We start from the raw sequence: 15900 nt of genomic DNA on the forward strand, positions 1-15900 counted from the left end.
GCCATCCATCCGCACCAACGTTTTTGACCAATTTTCAAAACCGCACCCGCCCGCCATCCGCTGATTGGGCGATACAAGGCGCTGCTGATGACAGCCGCGAGACTACAATATCAGCAGTGAACTCCTCTCCGATCGGCGCGCAGGGACAAAAATAAATAAATAGCCTAAATTAAACGCACTTCGGCAAACCTGACCTTATCTGATAGGCTACTGTACAATATTTCCATTGTAGCCTAATAGAAAACGCATTTTGGCACATAATTTCAACATGCTGCTATTATGGGGCGCCAACAATGTTACGTGACAGTTCTCCATTACGGACGCGAACACTGTGAAAGTCTTTTAGTGCCGCTTTCAGAGACCTCAAACTAGGTATGCTCATATTGACCGTTTAACCGTTAACCGAAAGTAAAAATTTTGACCGATTAATACTATCAGTTAAACGGTTTAACAGTTACATTTTTTTTTGTAGTTTGCTGCATGTTTAAAAAACATACTATAAAAAAAATACTATATAGCCTATATTTGTTAACTCACGGGGCGCGTCGACACACGCAACCACACGTGTCTACAGACATATTTAGCTGAGCAAGCAAAATGAATCGAGCGAGCGAAAAGAAGTACCGTGTGGCACCATTTCGACAGAAAGGGCGACGAAATTACTTGCAAAATATGCTACGTGGTATTAAAATACAGCAGTAGTTACAAGTACAATGCAATATCACTTGCGAAGCAAACGAAAGTCGCTTCCTGAAGCTGGCCATTCTAGCGAGACGTTATCTCTGTGTTCCCGGGACATCTGTGCCATCGGATCATGTGTTTTCTGCCGCAGGTCTAACTCAGGCTGCGTTCCAGACTAACCCCACATCATGTAGACATGTTAGGCTACTTTAAAAAAAAATAAAAACTAGACAATGTGTGGATTGGGGTAGGCCTGCTATTTTTATTTGATGAAAAAATTAATCTGGAGGAAATTTTTTTTGGGGGGCCGGGTTTCAAAGCTTCAAATGGATTCAGTGATTTATTTTTGTCATCTTAATTTGAAAATATTTAGTGTAGACCTATTTTATGTTTTTATATTATTTTATTCTGTTTTTCTCTGTTGTCACTGTCAAGTGTGTGAAAATTTGATGTGAATCCAGGTTCTGTTGTTGATCTGTTCTGCTGTTTGCACGTTAAAATAAACCCGTGAAAAAATGTTTGTATTTTTAACGGGTCACAGACACTCGTAAATTTTATTTTTATTTAATTCAATAGGCTATTATAATCTTATCAGTTAACGGTTAATACTCGGATAACGAGTGGCGGTTGTCGGTCGGGAAAATTAACCGAAATGAGCATCCCTACCTCAAACAGAAGCACAAAGCCTTTCTTCAAAGCGAATTTTGTTTTGTATTAATTGTATCTTAATTTGAATCCATGTTTCATTAACCAATCTCCTGGATTTAATAAATAAAAAGTAAATAGCCTATCTTGATTGTGTAGGCTATTTTTCATTATAAAATATTAGGCTGTGTATACCGACATGGATCAATTATTAATATTAGATTTCATCTGTCTTTTTTAGCCATAGCTGATGGCGCACCAACGAAAAAGCCTATAGTGACTTTGGCGTTTCTTTAATATCGAGGCTCTATAGTTTATTATATGATTGTTAGGCCTGTTGACGGTATAAAATGAATTGCAATGTGCCTGAAAAAGACGCGCTCTCCGCTCTCTTCCCGTGCATTCAAAATTAACGGGAGTCTTCAGAACAGGCTCGTCCAGCGTCAACAGCACCGAACTTAGCTCCAATGTCATCAACGTCTGGGCCACTTGGTGGAATCCTTTACCAGAATTGTAGGTATAGTCATATAACAATATTTAACAATGTATACATATATTTTTCATTTGATTGGTTCAACCGCCCGCCACCCGCCCTAATTTAATTTTTTTTTTTAAATTTCGTCACGTCATCCGCCCGATCCGCGGTTTATCCGCGGCTGTAACCGCCAACCGCGCATCTCTAGCATGCGCGGCTAATCTAAGTCGAGTGTTGTGTGCAGTAGCCCAACCATGAGCATTTAGATTTGATTTTTGTTTGTGTTTCCTGATTTCGTGTTCTACTGATCGTTGGCCTCTATAAATACATCTACAAAGACAACGGTGGATAGCATTGTTTTGTTAGTTAGTGATCGTAGGGCTGGACGATAAAACGATAACGATAATTATCGCGATATAATTTTTCTCGATAAAACGATATCAAGAGGTCGATAAATGTTCGATAATGTTTATGCGCCAAAAGCGGAACGAAACTCATTTGAACCGCGCGCGCCTCACGGTCCGTTTATCCGCTCGGCTCAAAGTCCAAACGGCAGCACGCGCGAGCTCACTAGAGCAGAGGAGCAGACGCGTTTACTCTGATCGGCCTCGCTCACGGGATCCAGAGAGAAGCGCTAAAGTTCAGCGAAGGACACAGATGTTTAAAGGCAGATGAAACACCGCTGACAAACAGGAGAAACACTGCGCGCAACGATACAGTCAGAATCTGAATTGATACTGAATCCATTTAGCCTACCATGGATTTACTGTAAGGTTAGCCTAGTAATATTAACCGCACCATGAAATGTGGGAAATACATATTGAATTGTATAATATTATTAATGTAGACAATGTATTAAATGACTTATGGAATACAATTACAGTATTTAACTGTTAGGCTACTGTTTTTCATACAAATACCATAGAAACCATAAAGTTACATTTTGCCATGATAGTGAGGTGCTATAGGCTATGCCTGGTTTTATCTGTGGTTATCATGATCTAAATGCATGATACTGGATGACCAATGGTTAATTTTAATAAAACTCAGACAGTCAGAATATTTCATTTTACCAAATAAAAATGTGGTCGTTACATTTTTTTTTTAAAACAGATGTTACTGTTTTTGTTAATGAACATAAATTTAACAGTAGTATTAGCTTGAGTTAGGATGCAGATTTACTGTCAACTCACTGTCAAATATCCATTTCGAGACAAAACATGTAATTTGAATATTGCAGCCTGCACTGCAAACTGCTCAAGAGATATTTTTCTATTCAGATATTAATTTTGTTAAGGAAAAATGACAAATGTTTGAATGTTCTACCTCAGATTTGTGAAATGTTCACCTGTTTGGCAAGTGTTTGTCATGATATGTTCTGACAATAAAGAGTAGTTTAAAACCACAATTAACGCTCTGGTTTCTACAACTTTCACTTAGGAGCAAAAATCTGCCTTTAAACTTGAAAGAAATAAAGATTTGACATTTATCGTGATAATTATCGATATCGACTGATATAAAAAAAAATATCGTGATAATTTTTTTGGGCCATATCGCCCAGCCCTAAGTGATCGCCATCCACTGTATTTCTTTTTATTTAGTCAGCGTAGTTTATTTAAAGGAGTAGTTCACCTCAAAATGAACATTTCCTGATGATTTACTCGCCTCAATGCCATCCAAGATGTTCAAGTCTTTCTTTCTTCAGTGGAAAAGAAATGACGTTTTTTGAGGAAAACATTTCAGGATTTTTCTCCACACAATGGACTTCAATGGTAACCAAATAGAGTCCAAATCAATGCAGTTTCAAAGGGCTCTGCACGACCCCAGCTGAGGAACAGGGTCTTATCTAGCGAAACCATCGCTCATTTTCTAAAGAAAATAAAAATGTATATACTTTTTAAAGGGTTAGTTCGCCCATTTAAGACATGAAGTTGTATGCAATCCTTACCAGCACTATAGTGCATACACACTGACCCACTCCGGTGTCACCTCCCTGGTCAGAGGTCTGGCCGCTGGAAGTTTTTCAATAAAGTACTCCTGGTTATTTTCCGAGGTCGCAAAACTGTGCGTTTTTACGTGAAAAATGATTTGCGTTTCAAAGCTTGATTAATTTACCACACAAAAAACACGCCGGTCAAAATTCATACCTCAGTTTTAATCGGCACTATTTTCTATCCATTTCTATCAATCCGCGCTGCTGTCAACGTCAACAGTGCGCACGTTTGCTATTGGTGGATCTCATGTGAGTGACAGGTTGTTGCCCCGCCCTCGTCATCAGAGAAGAGAGGAAGTTATTCTGATTCAAGATCACCAGGAAACATGAATTAAAAAAAAAACTAATGACCTAGACGAATGAATACTTTATAATAATAAACAAGAACTTTACAAGGGCAAAAAGCATCTTTCTCCATTGATGGTCATTCAAATGTATTTTTTAACAAGCAACGGAATTAATAACACCACAAATATTACATTACATTGATGTTTTTCTTATTTTCCACTGTTTGCCATCGTGACGTCACAGTTTAGACTAGCTTGGCATTCATGTTTTGATTGGCTCGAAACACCTGCAGTATTTCCACTATTATAATATCTAAGCAATCCTCCACTTGACCACAACAAACAACATTAAACTGATGATGTCATTAAACATTGATGACACAAACTAGCGCTGAAACTTCGTCAAACACACTCTGTCCTCTGAGAGATTGAAGACGAGACTCATACGAGACCTTTGGAGTGTGTTGCTATTGGATACACTGCAGTGTGTGAGACGGCTTCAGTGATGCGACAGTCATGCACCAGTGACTAACGCCTCACACACACTCCATCCGTCACTGTAAAGATCCACGGCTCTTTCACCGTGAACTTTGACCCAGAGGCTCGACGCAGGGCCAGTTCGAGAGAACATCACGTCACACACACATCAGAAGACATGAGCTCGCTCTTAAAGGAGAAACTACACACACTCAATCAGATAACGCGAGCACACACATGGCCTGGTGTCGTCTCACTGACGTCTGTCAAACACACGCGACTTCATTAGAATATCATTTAAATGCAATAAACTCACACTTAAACTAATTAGAAACACAAATGATTAACTGAGTGAGAAATGCTTACTGTAAAGGACAATACAGTACAAAGATTCGCTCAAAAACGCTGATTCACCCAGTCGGTCATTCACTTGTTCAAGTAATAAAGTTGCTTGTCCGGATTTCTTTATATATATTTATTCTGAAGCAATATTCTCATTAGTGTTCAATCAGCTTTGCCATTTAAATCTGCATATTTGTTGTGATATTTTACCCAGAGGACTTTTTTTGTTACATTTGAAATGTTTTTTTTCCCCCCTAATCATATTAAATGAATGCTTCATCTTTCATTTCAAATTCTTAATTTTGATTAATTTTTTTTTTAAATTAGATTAATATCACACTAAAGGGGTTTCAACAATCACAATTAAAATCAGCTACACTGAAAATTGTTAACTGCATAAAATATTGTTACAAATAAGAAAAACAGTACATTAAACCAACAGTAAGTCTTAATGAGTGAGTCATTGAGTCAATTCGTTAAAATGACTGATTCATTCAACAAGTTTATGAATCTTTGACTGTTGTTTTGAACTATTTTCACTGCCGAAACAACAAAAACAGTCAATATTGTGTCTAAAATATAAGTGACTTATCTCTGCAGTGTGTGAACTGAGTTTCTGTGTGTGTTGCACTCATTTGTTTTCTCCTCGAGAGCCTCAACGGTGCAACCCTGTTACCGTCAGTACATTATACATTATTATCCACTACCGATGACCACTTATTTTCAATAACAATATTTTTTTTTGTTATTAATGTTTTAATCAGGATACTTGTCCGGTTTGGCAAGTAGAAATCTCTTTCACTTGCCTCTTCAAAAAAAATAACTCATTCAAACCCATATTTTTAAATACATTCAAATGAATTAAACATTTTAAACAGATTGCAGCAATTACCAGTAGTTATCTAGTAACTACTGACTAGACTAAATACCATGTCACTTCATATATCATGGTGCTTATATAACTTACAACACAATACCGAAAGCTAACATGGCTTTATGCACTTTGTACCATATTTCTTGTCATATATATCATGATTTGTGGTGCTTATACCATAGTACTACCATGCAAGTATCTTTTAATTATAATGATACGTACATTTCATTACCATGGTACTGCCTCTGTCACTAAGATGACCTATATTTTACCTAGTTACACATCCAAAATACAGCATGTTCCTTTAATATATACCATAAAATGAATAACATTAACGCAAGTAAAATGTAAGGATTACTGAAAATACTGTGGCAGTACTATAGTAAAGAGAGGGTACTTTACTGCAATGATACTGGAATTATCTTACCATGGTACTCTCAGAAAAACATGGAGCCTGTCCAAAAGCATTTTTATATTAAAATACATCAACCAAAAACACAAATATATCATGGATAACCATAATCATGACGTATATTGAATGTCAAATGACTGCCATGATCCAAAACACACTGCTTTATCAGGGAACATGTTAAAGCATGGTCATAACACGCTTTAATGAAATCCAAGCAGTTCACAAGACACCTGTCACCACACACACACACACACACACACACACACGTATTGATCACTTCTTAGGGCCAGATTGAGTAACTTACTGCGTAGTTACGCGCGTAACGCACAAACACATCAACTGAACACACACACATACACATACACATGCGCGCGTTCATATAAAATCGCTCATTTGACACACAAACAGACCACGGATCTTTACCGTTTCTCTTTCTCTCTCGGTGTGATTCACTGTCCGGTAACGCGAGACATGCAGCGCGTCGCCATGTTCGCTCATGCGTGCGCATGCGCCTGCCGGAACAAAGCACGTGGATCGCGCGCGCATGCGCAGTCGGGCGCTCCAGTACCGGCGTATCATCATGATTCAACACTTAACTGACACAACAACTTAATTACAGATTCTGGTCAATTGGGCTCAATTAACCCATACACTAATGACACAACTAAACACTTTATATTAATACATTAACTGTACACACGCGGCCAATGTCGTTGCGTAATCTCATGAATAATTACGTGACTTCGCGTAATTATGAATAATTATGGGCGTGGCTCAAACAACGAATCATTAATCAATGCCTCATTAGATATTTTAGTTGTTATTCTTTGTTTTATACATTCTGAACTCTATTTACTTTTTTTTTTTTTTTTTTTTATCAATGCCGGATGAAAATACAGGGAATAAAAAAATACAAATATTAATAATATTATATATAGCGTTTCTTTGGATGTTGTGGGGTCAGACACCCCAAAAACAAAACAAATGTTTAAAATATTAACACAATCACACTTAAGACATCACGTGGATTTCATACTGACAGATTTCATCATTACTGCAGTGTTTAGGTTACTGACAAATAAACATGGCCTCACATAAGGACAGTTAGTCTAATCTGTGAAATGTAGGTTAGTGAAATATTAATCTGTGTTCCAAACCAGGAGCAGAGATGATCGACCGAGTTGTGTCATTGTTTAATGCCATTAGAAATCAACCCAGACTATTGACAGGCCAAAGCACCTGACTTTTCATTTAGGAAACGTGATGCTTGTCTGTGCAAAAGCCAGTTTGCATATTTCAATGTGGTTTCTAAGCTGTTTTAAATGCATGTTAGTATGTTGCTATGCAGATGCAAGGGTGTTTGAGCAGACACACCTATAAAATGAATACCAAAACTGCTGAAATCATGTTTAAAATCAGTTCACCAGGAACAAATCCCCTGATGATCTGCAGCTAATAGCTTGTTTTGATGACATACCTCTGTTTATAATCTCTGCACATTTCTGATCATCTGACTAAACCAAATTAATTGGCAGAAAATATTCACTGCAGATGGAAACACTCACAATATGGTGTAAAATCACAAACCCTCCATGCGATTGATATCATGTACACACAATTACAGCACACAGTGAGAACCAGGGTGATTATATCAACTAAAACTGATAAAAATGATCTTGATTTAAATTATTTAAATAATAATGATGATCATGGTATTTTCAGTGAATTTTACAGTACTGGTGTCACACACACACACACTCACGCGCACGCACACGCACGCACGCGTCAACGCCGGTAAGGTCTCGCGTGCCCCTGTTTCTTACCTGACAGGAGTTTATCGTGTATCTTCGGTGCCGGTCCGGTTCTGTATCGGATCAGTTGAGTGATACCAAACCGAAAAAAAAGCCAGAAAGAGAGACAGACCCGTCTGGACCGGACGGAACCTTTTCCGGCGGAAACCGGCGACTCGGGAACTTCCGGATCGGTGACAATAGGGAATCCCGACCACGTGACAGAGTTTTAATTCATGAATATTAATTCGGTGTCGTGAAAGGACTGAAACAAATAAGTTAAGCTCGTTAATATTCATGAACTTCGCTTTCTCCGCAGGCTCCCAGCAGAAAGTTCACTTTGCAACGTCAGCATGGCCTCATTAATATTCATGAGCACTTGCCATAGTAGGATTGGTGAACGCTGATTGGTCGAGGCTCACAGAGGCGTGGCCTTTTAGTACAGCGCCTCCCGGTGACCATCTATAAATTCCCCTTTACTCATTCTAACAAGTAGCAATGCGTGAAACTGCTGCTATATTGGTTCATTATTAATAAGTGGATGGCATTATATCAATAACATCTGAAAATATTGTTTTGGTAGATGTGTGATTGTGCAAATGAGTGCAAAAGTGCAAACACTACAAATGTCACTATTGCCAGATACTGGCTTATAAATATTAATTAGCTATGGTGTAGTTTGAAAAAAAATTGTAGATATATCAGTAAGGATTGGAATAAGAATTTTTTTTAAATAAAACATTTACAGTGAGTGACACAGCAACATTTGACCACAATTCTTTTATTTTTGTATCTCAACCTTTTACAGAACAAGTAACAAAAAACAACAAAACATGTTTAAGCAGGATGATAAACACACTCATTTCTTGTTTTAATTACAAAATGAGGATACGGAGAGTGTGAGGAATCGTCACAGTTTTCCCATGGGAGAGAAAGACCGAGAGACAGAAGGGGAGGAGGACGAGGTGCCTTTAAATACGATCAGAGGTCCCGGTTAGTGTGCGCTTCTGTCGGCGTGTCTACACGTCGTAGTTGGGGTTTTTGCGCAGGATGACGAAGCCCTCCAGGATGGGCGTGACAGGGAGGAACTCCTCTGTGGCGAGTTCGGCTCGCTCGCCGTGAGCCAGAAGCACCGGCGTGGTGTGAGTCTGGAAGCCCGTGATGGCTTTGGGTTTACCGGCCTGACCAACCACATCCACAGCCTGGACACACACAGAAAGAATCATCACATCATTCACCATTTCATTTTGCACTATTGATATCATTTTAAAACGGTCACGAATTGAGAAATCAAGCTATTTGACATGTAAGAGGTTCACTTTACTATAAAAACATCCAGTGAGTTCTACTCCAAAAACAGCTTTTATTGAAAACGACTCGTTTGGAATTGTCACATTATGACGTCATAGTGGGATGAAAGGCCGACGCCCACTTCTACATAATCTCATCTTTAGCCCCGCCCACTGGTGCGTTAGTGAGATGAGAGATGCAGGATCGCTGGACTAAAAATAACATTACCTTCCAAAAGATCCTAAAGCTATTTATTTTCAACAATGTGAATGTCTCAGTAGAGCATTATTTGTTTGTATTTGGCACATTTCACTGTGGATTCTTTGGTAAATCAGTCACAATTTCGGCGCAGGCTTTGGAAAAAGACACATGGACCCGACAGTAATGCCACAATTTGTAAGAAAGCGTGTTCGTTCTAATGCCTGATCTGTGATTTCTGATACGATTCATGTACAGTCAGATGTTCTGTGTCTCAAAAACGTTTATTGCCGTTTATGCATCAGTAAATCAAACCATCGTTTCTCTTTAGTAGCATGAAATAATCAGTTATTTAAACTGTGATTAAATTATATATAGAAAGTGATCAAAGAACGCTCCCTTTATAATCACTGGAGCTGTCAATCAAACAGCACAAGTTTATCAGTGACTTGAGTTCTGGACTTTCGCCAAAACTCCCGTAATAATCAACAAATCTCTTATTTACATTGCGTTTGCACTGCTAGTTATGATGAAAGCATTCGTTAGTGTGCAGAAATCGAGTTGCAATGATGAGATCATGTCTGTGATCGGCTACATGCAACCTTTCAAGCCACGATCGAAATATAATGCTATAGGTATAAATATAATGCTATAGATTTCAATATGATGCTATAGATCTAAATATAATGCTATAGGTATAAATATAATGCTATAGATTTCAATATGATGCTATAGATCTAAATATAATGCCATAGGTATAAATATAATGCTATAGATTTCAATATGATGCTATAGATCTAAATATAATGCTATAGTTTTCAATATGATGCTATAGATTTCAATATAATGCTATAGATCTAAATATAATGCTATAGATTTTTAATATGATGCCATAGATCTAAATATAATGCTATATATTTCAATATGATGCTATAGATCTAAATATAATGCTAGATTTCAATATGATGCTATAGATCTAAATATAATGCTATATATTTCAATATGATACTATAGATCTAAATATAATGCTAGATTTCAATATGATGCTATAGATCTAAATATAATGCTATATATTTCAATATGATGCTATAGATCTAAATATAATGCTAGATTTCAATATGATCCAATAGATCTAAATATAATGCTATATATTTCAATATGATACTATAGATCTAAATATAATGCTAGATTTCAATATGATGCTATAGATCTAAATATAATGCTATATATTTCAATATGATGCTATAGATCTAAATATAATGCTAGATTTCAATATGATCCTATAGATCTAAATATAATGCTATATATTTCAATATGATACTATAGATCTAAATATAATGCTAGATTTCAATATGATGCTATAGATCTAAATATAATGCTATATATTTCAATATGATACAATAGATCTAAATATAATGCCATAGGTATAAATATAATGCTATAGATTTCAATATGATGCTATAGATCTAAATATAATACTATAGATTTCAATATGATGCCATAGATCTAAATATAATGCTATATATTTCAATATGATGCTATAGATCTAAATATAATGCTAGATTTCAATATGATGCTATAGATCTAAATATAATGCTATATATTTCAATATGATACTATAGATCTAAATATAATGCTATATATTTCAATATGATACTATAGATCTAAATATAATGCCATAGATCTAAATATAATGCAATATAATATTATAGATCTAAATATAATGCTATACATCTAAATATAATGCTATACATCTAAATATAATACTATAGAGCTAAATAGCAATAGATTTCAATATAATGCTATAGATTTCAATATAATGCTATACATCTAAATATAATGCTATAGATTTCAATAAGATGCTATAGATCTAAATATAATACTATGGAACTAAATATAATGTTATAGATCTAAATATAATGCTATACATCTAAATATAATGCTATACATCTAAATATAATGCTATACATCTAAATATAATGCTATACATCTAAATATAATGCTATACATCTAAATATAATGCTATAGTCTAAATAGCAATAGATTTCAATATAATGTTATAGATCTAAATATGATGCTATACATCTAAATATGATGCTATACATCTTAATATAATGCTATACATCTAAATATAATGCTATACATCTAAATATAATGCTATAGTCTAAATAGCAATATATTTAAATATAATGCTATACATCTAAATATAATGCTATAGATTTAAATATAATGTTATAGATCTAAATATGATGCTATACATCTAAATATAATGCTATAGATTTCAATAAGATGCTACAGATCTAAATATAATGCTATACATCTAAATATAATGCTATACATCTAAATATAATGCTATAATCAACACTTTTCACGATTAGTTAATCTTGACAACTGTAATAGTAAAAACGAAGTAAATATTTTCGAGAGAGTTCCACATGTAATGCTCATTTCATTTGCAAAATTTAAGCCAATCACAGTAGTGGGCGTTTACACTGAAGTCTCACAGCAGACAAGCCCCTTCAAACAGAGGGACACACACACACACACACACACACCTGTCCCACTCGGACGGACACTGGCAGAGGTCTGAGCTCCTCGTCGAATGTGACCAACATGCGAGGCTGCATCGCCGCCACCAACCCATAGAGAACGTAATGAGACTTTCCCAAGATTACTGCAGGAGGGAGACGAGAAATCACAGGTGCATTAGACAGACATCACAGGAATTGTATTGATGTGGTTCTAGATGTTGAAAATGACGCTCTTACTGTTTTTGACGTCCAGGAATGACACGAGGACCGTGAGGAGCCCAGCGACGGCCACCTGACTCATGAGCTGCCGGTCGCTGTGATACGGGCAGAGCGTCAGTGTGCCTTTACCCAGATGAGTGAGACCCTGAAACACACACACACACACACACTTCAGCAGCTGATCCGCTTCAACAGGCACTTCAATGACCGGTTACTGGAAAATCACCATCCCACAAAACAAGCCTGCCTCATATTTCTAGGGCTGTACTGTCCCAGTCGATTAATTGGTCGATACGTTCTGGTTCGACCAAAATTCTGATTGGTCGATTTTTTCACAGGTAACTTGTGTCTTCAGAACACCCCCCTTGTTTTCACCTTTTTTGGATTAGCCCAACCCAAGAGAGAACGATAAGTAGGCTATAGAAGGTTTGATGCTGAATATTATTTATATAATTGTGAGAGCGTTTAATAGTCAGTCCTCTTCTAACATGTCAACAACAAAGACATCGACACTGTGGCAGCATTTTGTTAAAATTGATAACGGGAAAAAGGTCGAATGCAAGTGTGCATGCAACAGTTTTCCACAGCTCGACGACAAACATGACATATCATCTAAAAGCGGTAAGCTCACCGGCCTGCGTTAGCTTGCCCTGTCTGTTTGGAGTAGGCTATATGAACATATCAGAATTGCCATATTTCAGTGTTTTAGTGTGATAACCTAACTTTTTTATTTGGAACCTATAATGCGCAATTGCGCTGTGCCGACTGTTAGTGTTAGTTTTGAGCCTAAGATGCTTTATTTTTCAGTTATGCACTTTATTTCGTTTCTGCAGTTGATCTGGTTTGTACGGAAGCCCTGAACCGCAACGCAAAAAAAAAAAATCTGTAAAAAAAAATTATAATCTAGCATTTCGAGATTAAAAGTCGAAACATTTCGAGATTAAAAGTCGAAACATTTCGAGAAAACTTCTCAGAGACGACACATGGAAGATCATTGCTGGAGTGAAAAAAGTTTTAAAAAGTGAACTTAAAAAAAGTAACAGAATTTTACGAGTATTGTTCAATTTTAATATGAAATATATACTTTCAAAATCACATTTTACTCTAAAACTGGGAGAAAATCAAAGCCATAAATCTAAACAAGTTCAAAATGTGAGTCTGATATGTCAGTAAATGAGCGTACAGTGAGATGTTCGGCTGCAGTACCGAACCCTTCCACTAGAGCAGCGGTTTTCAATAGGTGAGGCGCGCCTCCCCTGGGGGGCGCCAAAGAGCCACAGGGGAGGCGCGACACGCGAAGAAAAAATAACTGTATGCAGTCTATCTGCAGCTCTATTAATATCGCAGGGCTTAAAATATTCCGGCAACGCATGCGATACATTTTTTTATATGATCACGCTCTTATTCACGCAAATGCTTTTAAACCAGTCATTCGTGACAAGACAAAAGAGAACGCGCTGTCAGTGAATGTCCTCCTGACACACACAGACACACACACACACACACGCACACGCACACACGCACGCATGACAGAAAGACGCGCGCCAGTATAGAGTTCTCTTTCGTGTCTGAACGAACAATAACCCACACATTTATGCCAAAATGTCCGTTTTGTCGAGTATCCTCACAAAAACAGTCTTAAATGAGTTAAATAAAATCTTAAATAGAAGTAAAGAGTAGTGAGAGAATGAGATGCGGCAGATCTTAGTGACAGCAGCCACTCATTCTCTCTGTCAGTAAAGTTAACCAAAGAACAAAGGGAACAGAGAAAATTAATCACTGCTCTTGACTAAAGAACGCTTGTAGCTTTAATAAGGATTGATCTATATTTCATTTATAATTTATGTAGGGCTGGTCCGAATACCATTTTTTGAGCTTCGAAGCTTCGTTAGTAATGAACATCGAATATTCGAAGCTTCGGAATCTCTATATGTCTGTCTGTCCATTTGCATTTTGATTATTTCGAGAACCGTTCATCCAAACGACTTCACAAGGAGTGCAGTGTCGTATTTGGTGCAATATAGATAGACAGGCGAGACACGTTCAGAATTAATAAACTTTAACAGTTTATTACAGCGCTAGCGGGAAGTGCGCGCCTCACACGAGCAGAGCTTATATGCTCCGAGAACGGACACTGCACTAGTGATATAAAACACAAACAGGTCTGTTAACTTAAGCAATATTTTTAATAAGTCTTCTAATATTTTTCTCACTAACAAATTACTGACAAAGTAGGGTAGATTTAAATAAAGAAGCGGCGCGCCTCACGCGAGCAGAGCTTATTTGCTCCGAGAACAGACACTGCATATAAAACACACACACACATGAGGTCTTTTAACTTAAGCAATATTTTGAATAAGGTATAGTCTTATAATATTCTCACTGACAAAGTCGGGTAGATTTAAATAAATAAAAACGAAATTTAAATAAAGACAAACGAAAAATAAATGAACGAACTTATAGCCTAAATAAAGAACACGGTAGCAATTAGGGGTCGACCGATTATCGGCCTGGCCGATTATCGGCGTCAATATTAAGCATTTTTATGGTTATCGGTATCGGCCATTTTCAAAACCGATTTGCCGATAAAATAATTTTATTTTGAAATGCGCTATATTTGGCTCTGACGCAGCCACCTTTGTCGGAACTCACCACTCTGTAGACTAGACTAATGTCCCCGCACATCTGATTTGTTGGGAGTCACGAGTCCGGCCAATCAGCGCGGAAAGCTGAGGCACTGAAAGTGTTGCACTCTCACACCGAGAGAGCACTCGCTGACTAGAGCTGCTTCATCACGCTTCAGTTGTCTCTCAAAGTTAAGGCAGCAGCAGACTTTGCTGAAGAAGCAATAGATAACTACACTGAAGTTGCAAAATACCTCAATATAATAGAGCCGTGTGATTTCCGCGATGCAGAACAGACGGAGTCGCGGGATCCAGTCATAAAAACGGAATTTACTGTATAAAGCGGAATATCACGGAATTTGTCAACTTTGATGAATTAATAAAAAGCAGGTCAGTACAAATCAAACCGCAAAAAGGCTATTTAAATATGAATCCTGCGTGTCTCTAATGTTAAATGAATGGCGCAGAGACGCGTTATTTCAGTTACCACACACACACACACACTGGAGCACGCGTGACGCTTGCGCTGTTTTCAGCCTCAGCCGCATCATTATATGAGGACATGATTGCATAAACATCATCTCCAGAGCCGCTTGGTCACTTCATGAGCTTTTTAATGCTTCAACTGAGAAGTTATCGACATATCATAAACACACAGAAACTCAAAGATCTCCACGGCAACCCGTCAAAATAAAAGTTCGTTTTTTCACAAGGCCCTAAAAATTTAATTTTTGTTAAACTGTAAATAAATTGAATAAGTTTGATTTTAATTCATTAGAAATGCTTTTTGATTACTAAAATTTTATTTAAAAATTAAAATAGAGTCTTTAAGTTTTACAAAATGTTTACAGAATGCTGCTGGATGCTCCCTGCACTTTATACAAGTTATTATTAATATTATTATTAATAACAGTTCTCAGATTCAAAGATATGTTTAAAATCATTTTAAGAAAGTATTTGTCAAAAAACCCTTTGTTATTCTTAATTTTGACATTAATTTACAGTTTTACACCAGACATAGCTATAATATATATATATCGGTTTAAAAATATCGGTTATCGG

The 15900-nt window shown here is 36.8% G+C and overlaps 2 protein-coding genes across 7 annotated transcripts in view; both read right to left on the bottom strand.

Annotated features, from left to right (window-relative positions):
• The window catches only part of LOC130085656 (eukaryotic translation initiation factor 4 gamma 1-like), a 94940-nt gene extending 86775 nt beyond the window's left edge, over positions 1-8165 (bottom strand). For 5 of the 6 annotated variants that reach the window (XM_056251548.1, XM_056251546.1, XM_056251547.1 and 2 more), the window contains exon 1: positions 8010-8165. The gene's annotated coding sequence lies outside the window, so the exon portion shown is untranslated. Of the gene's footprint in view, positions 1-6609; positions 6690-8009 lie in introns of those variants that run through there. The other variant, XM_056251544.1, reaches the window with a different exon arrangement.
• A 576-nt stretch (positions 8166-8741) lies between these two features.
• Positions 8742-15900, bottom strand: part of psmd2 (proteasome 26S subunit ubiquitin receptor, non-ATPase 2) — a 33775-nt gene continuing 26616 nt past the window's right edge. The window contains exons 19-21 of the mRNA XM_056251552.1: positions 12233-12359; positions 12020-12138; positions 8742-9178 (exon numbers count right to left, since the gene is read on the bottom strand). Of these exons, the coding sequence (XP_056107527.1) occupies positions 8996-9178; positions 12020-12138; positions 12233-12359 (429 nt within the window). The 3' untranslated portion in view covers positions 8742-8995. The remainder of the gene's footprint in view (positions 9179-12019; positions 12139-12232; positions 12360-15900) is intronic.

This window comes from Rhinichthys klamathensis, unplaced genomic scaffold (assembly GCF_029890125.1).
Source record: "Rhinichthys klamathensis goyatoka isolate OS25496 unplaced genomic scaffold, OSU_Roscu_1.1 h1tg000084l_1, whole genome shotgun sequence".
NCBI lineage: Eukaryota > Metazoa > Chordata > Actinopteri > Cypriniformes > Leuciscidae > Rhinichthys > Rhinichthys klamathensis.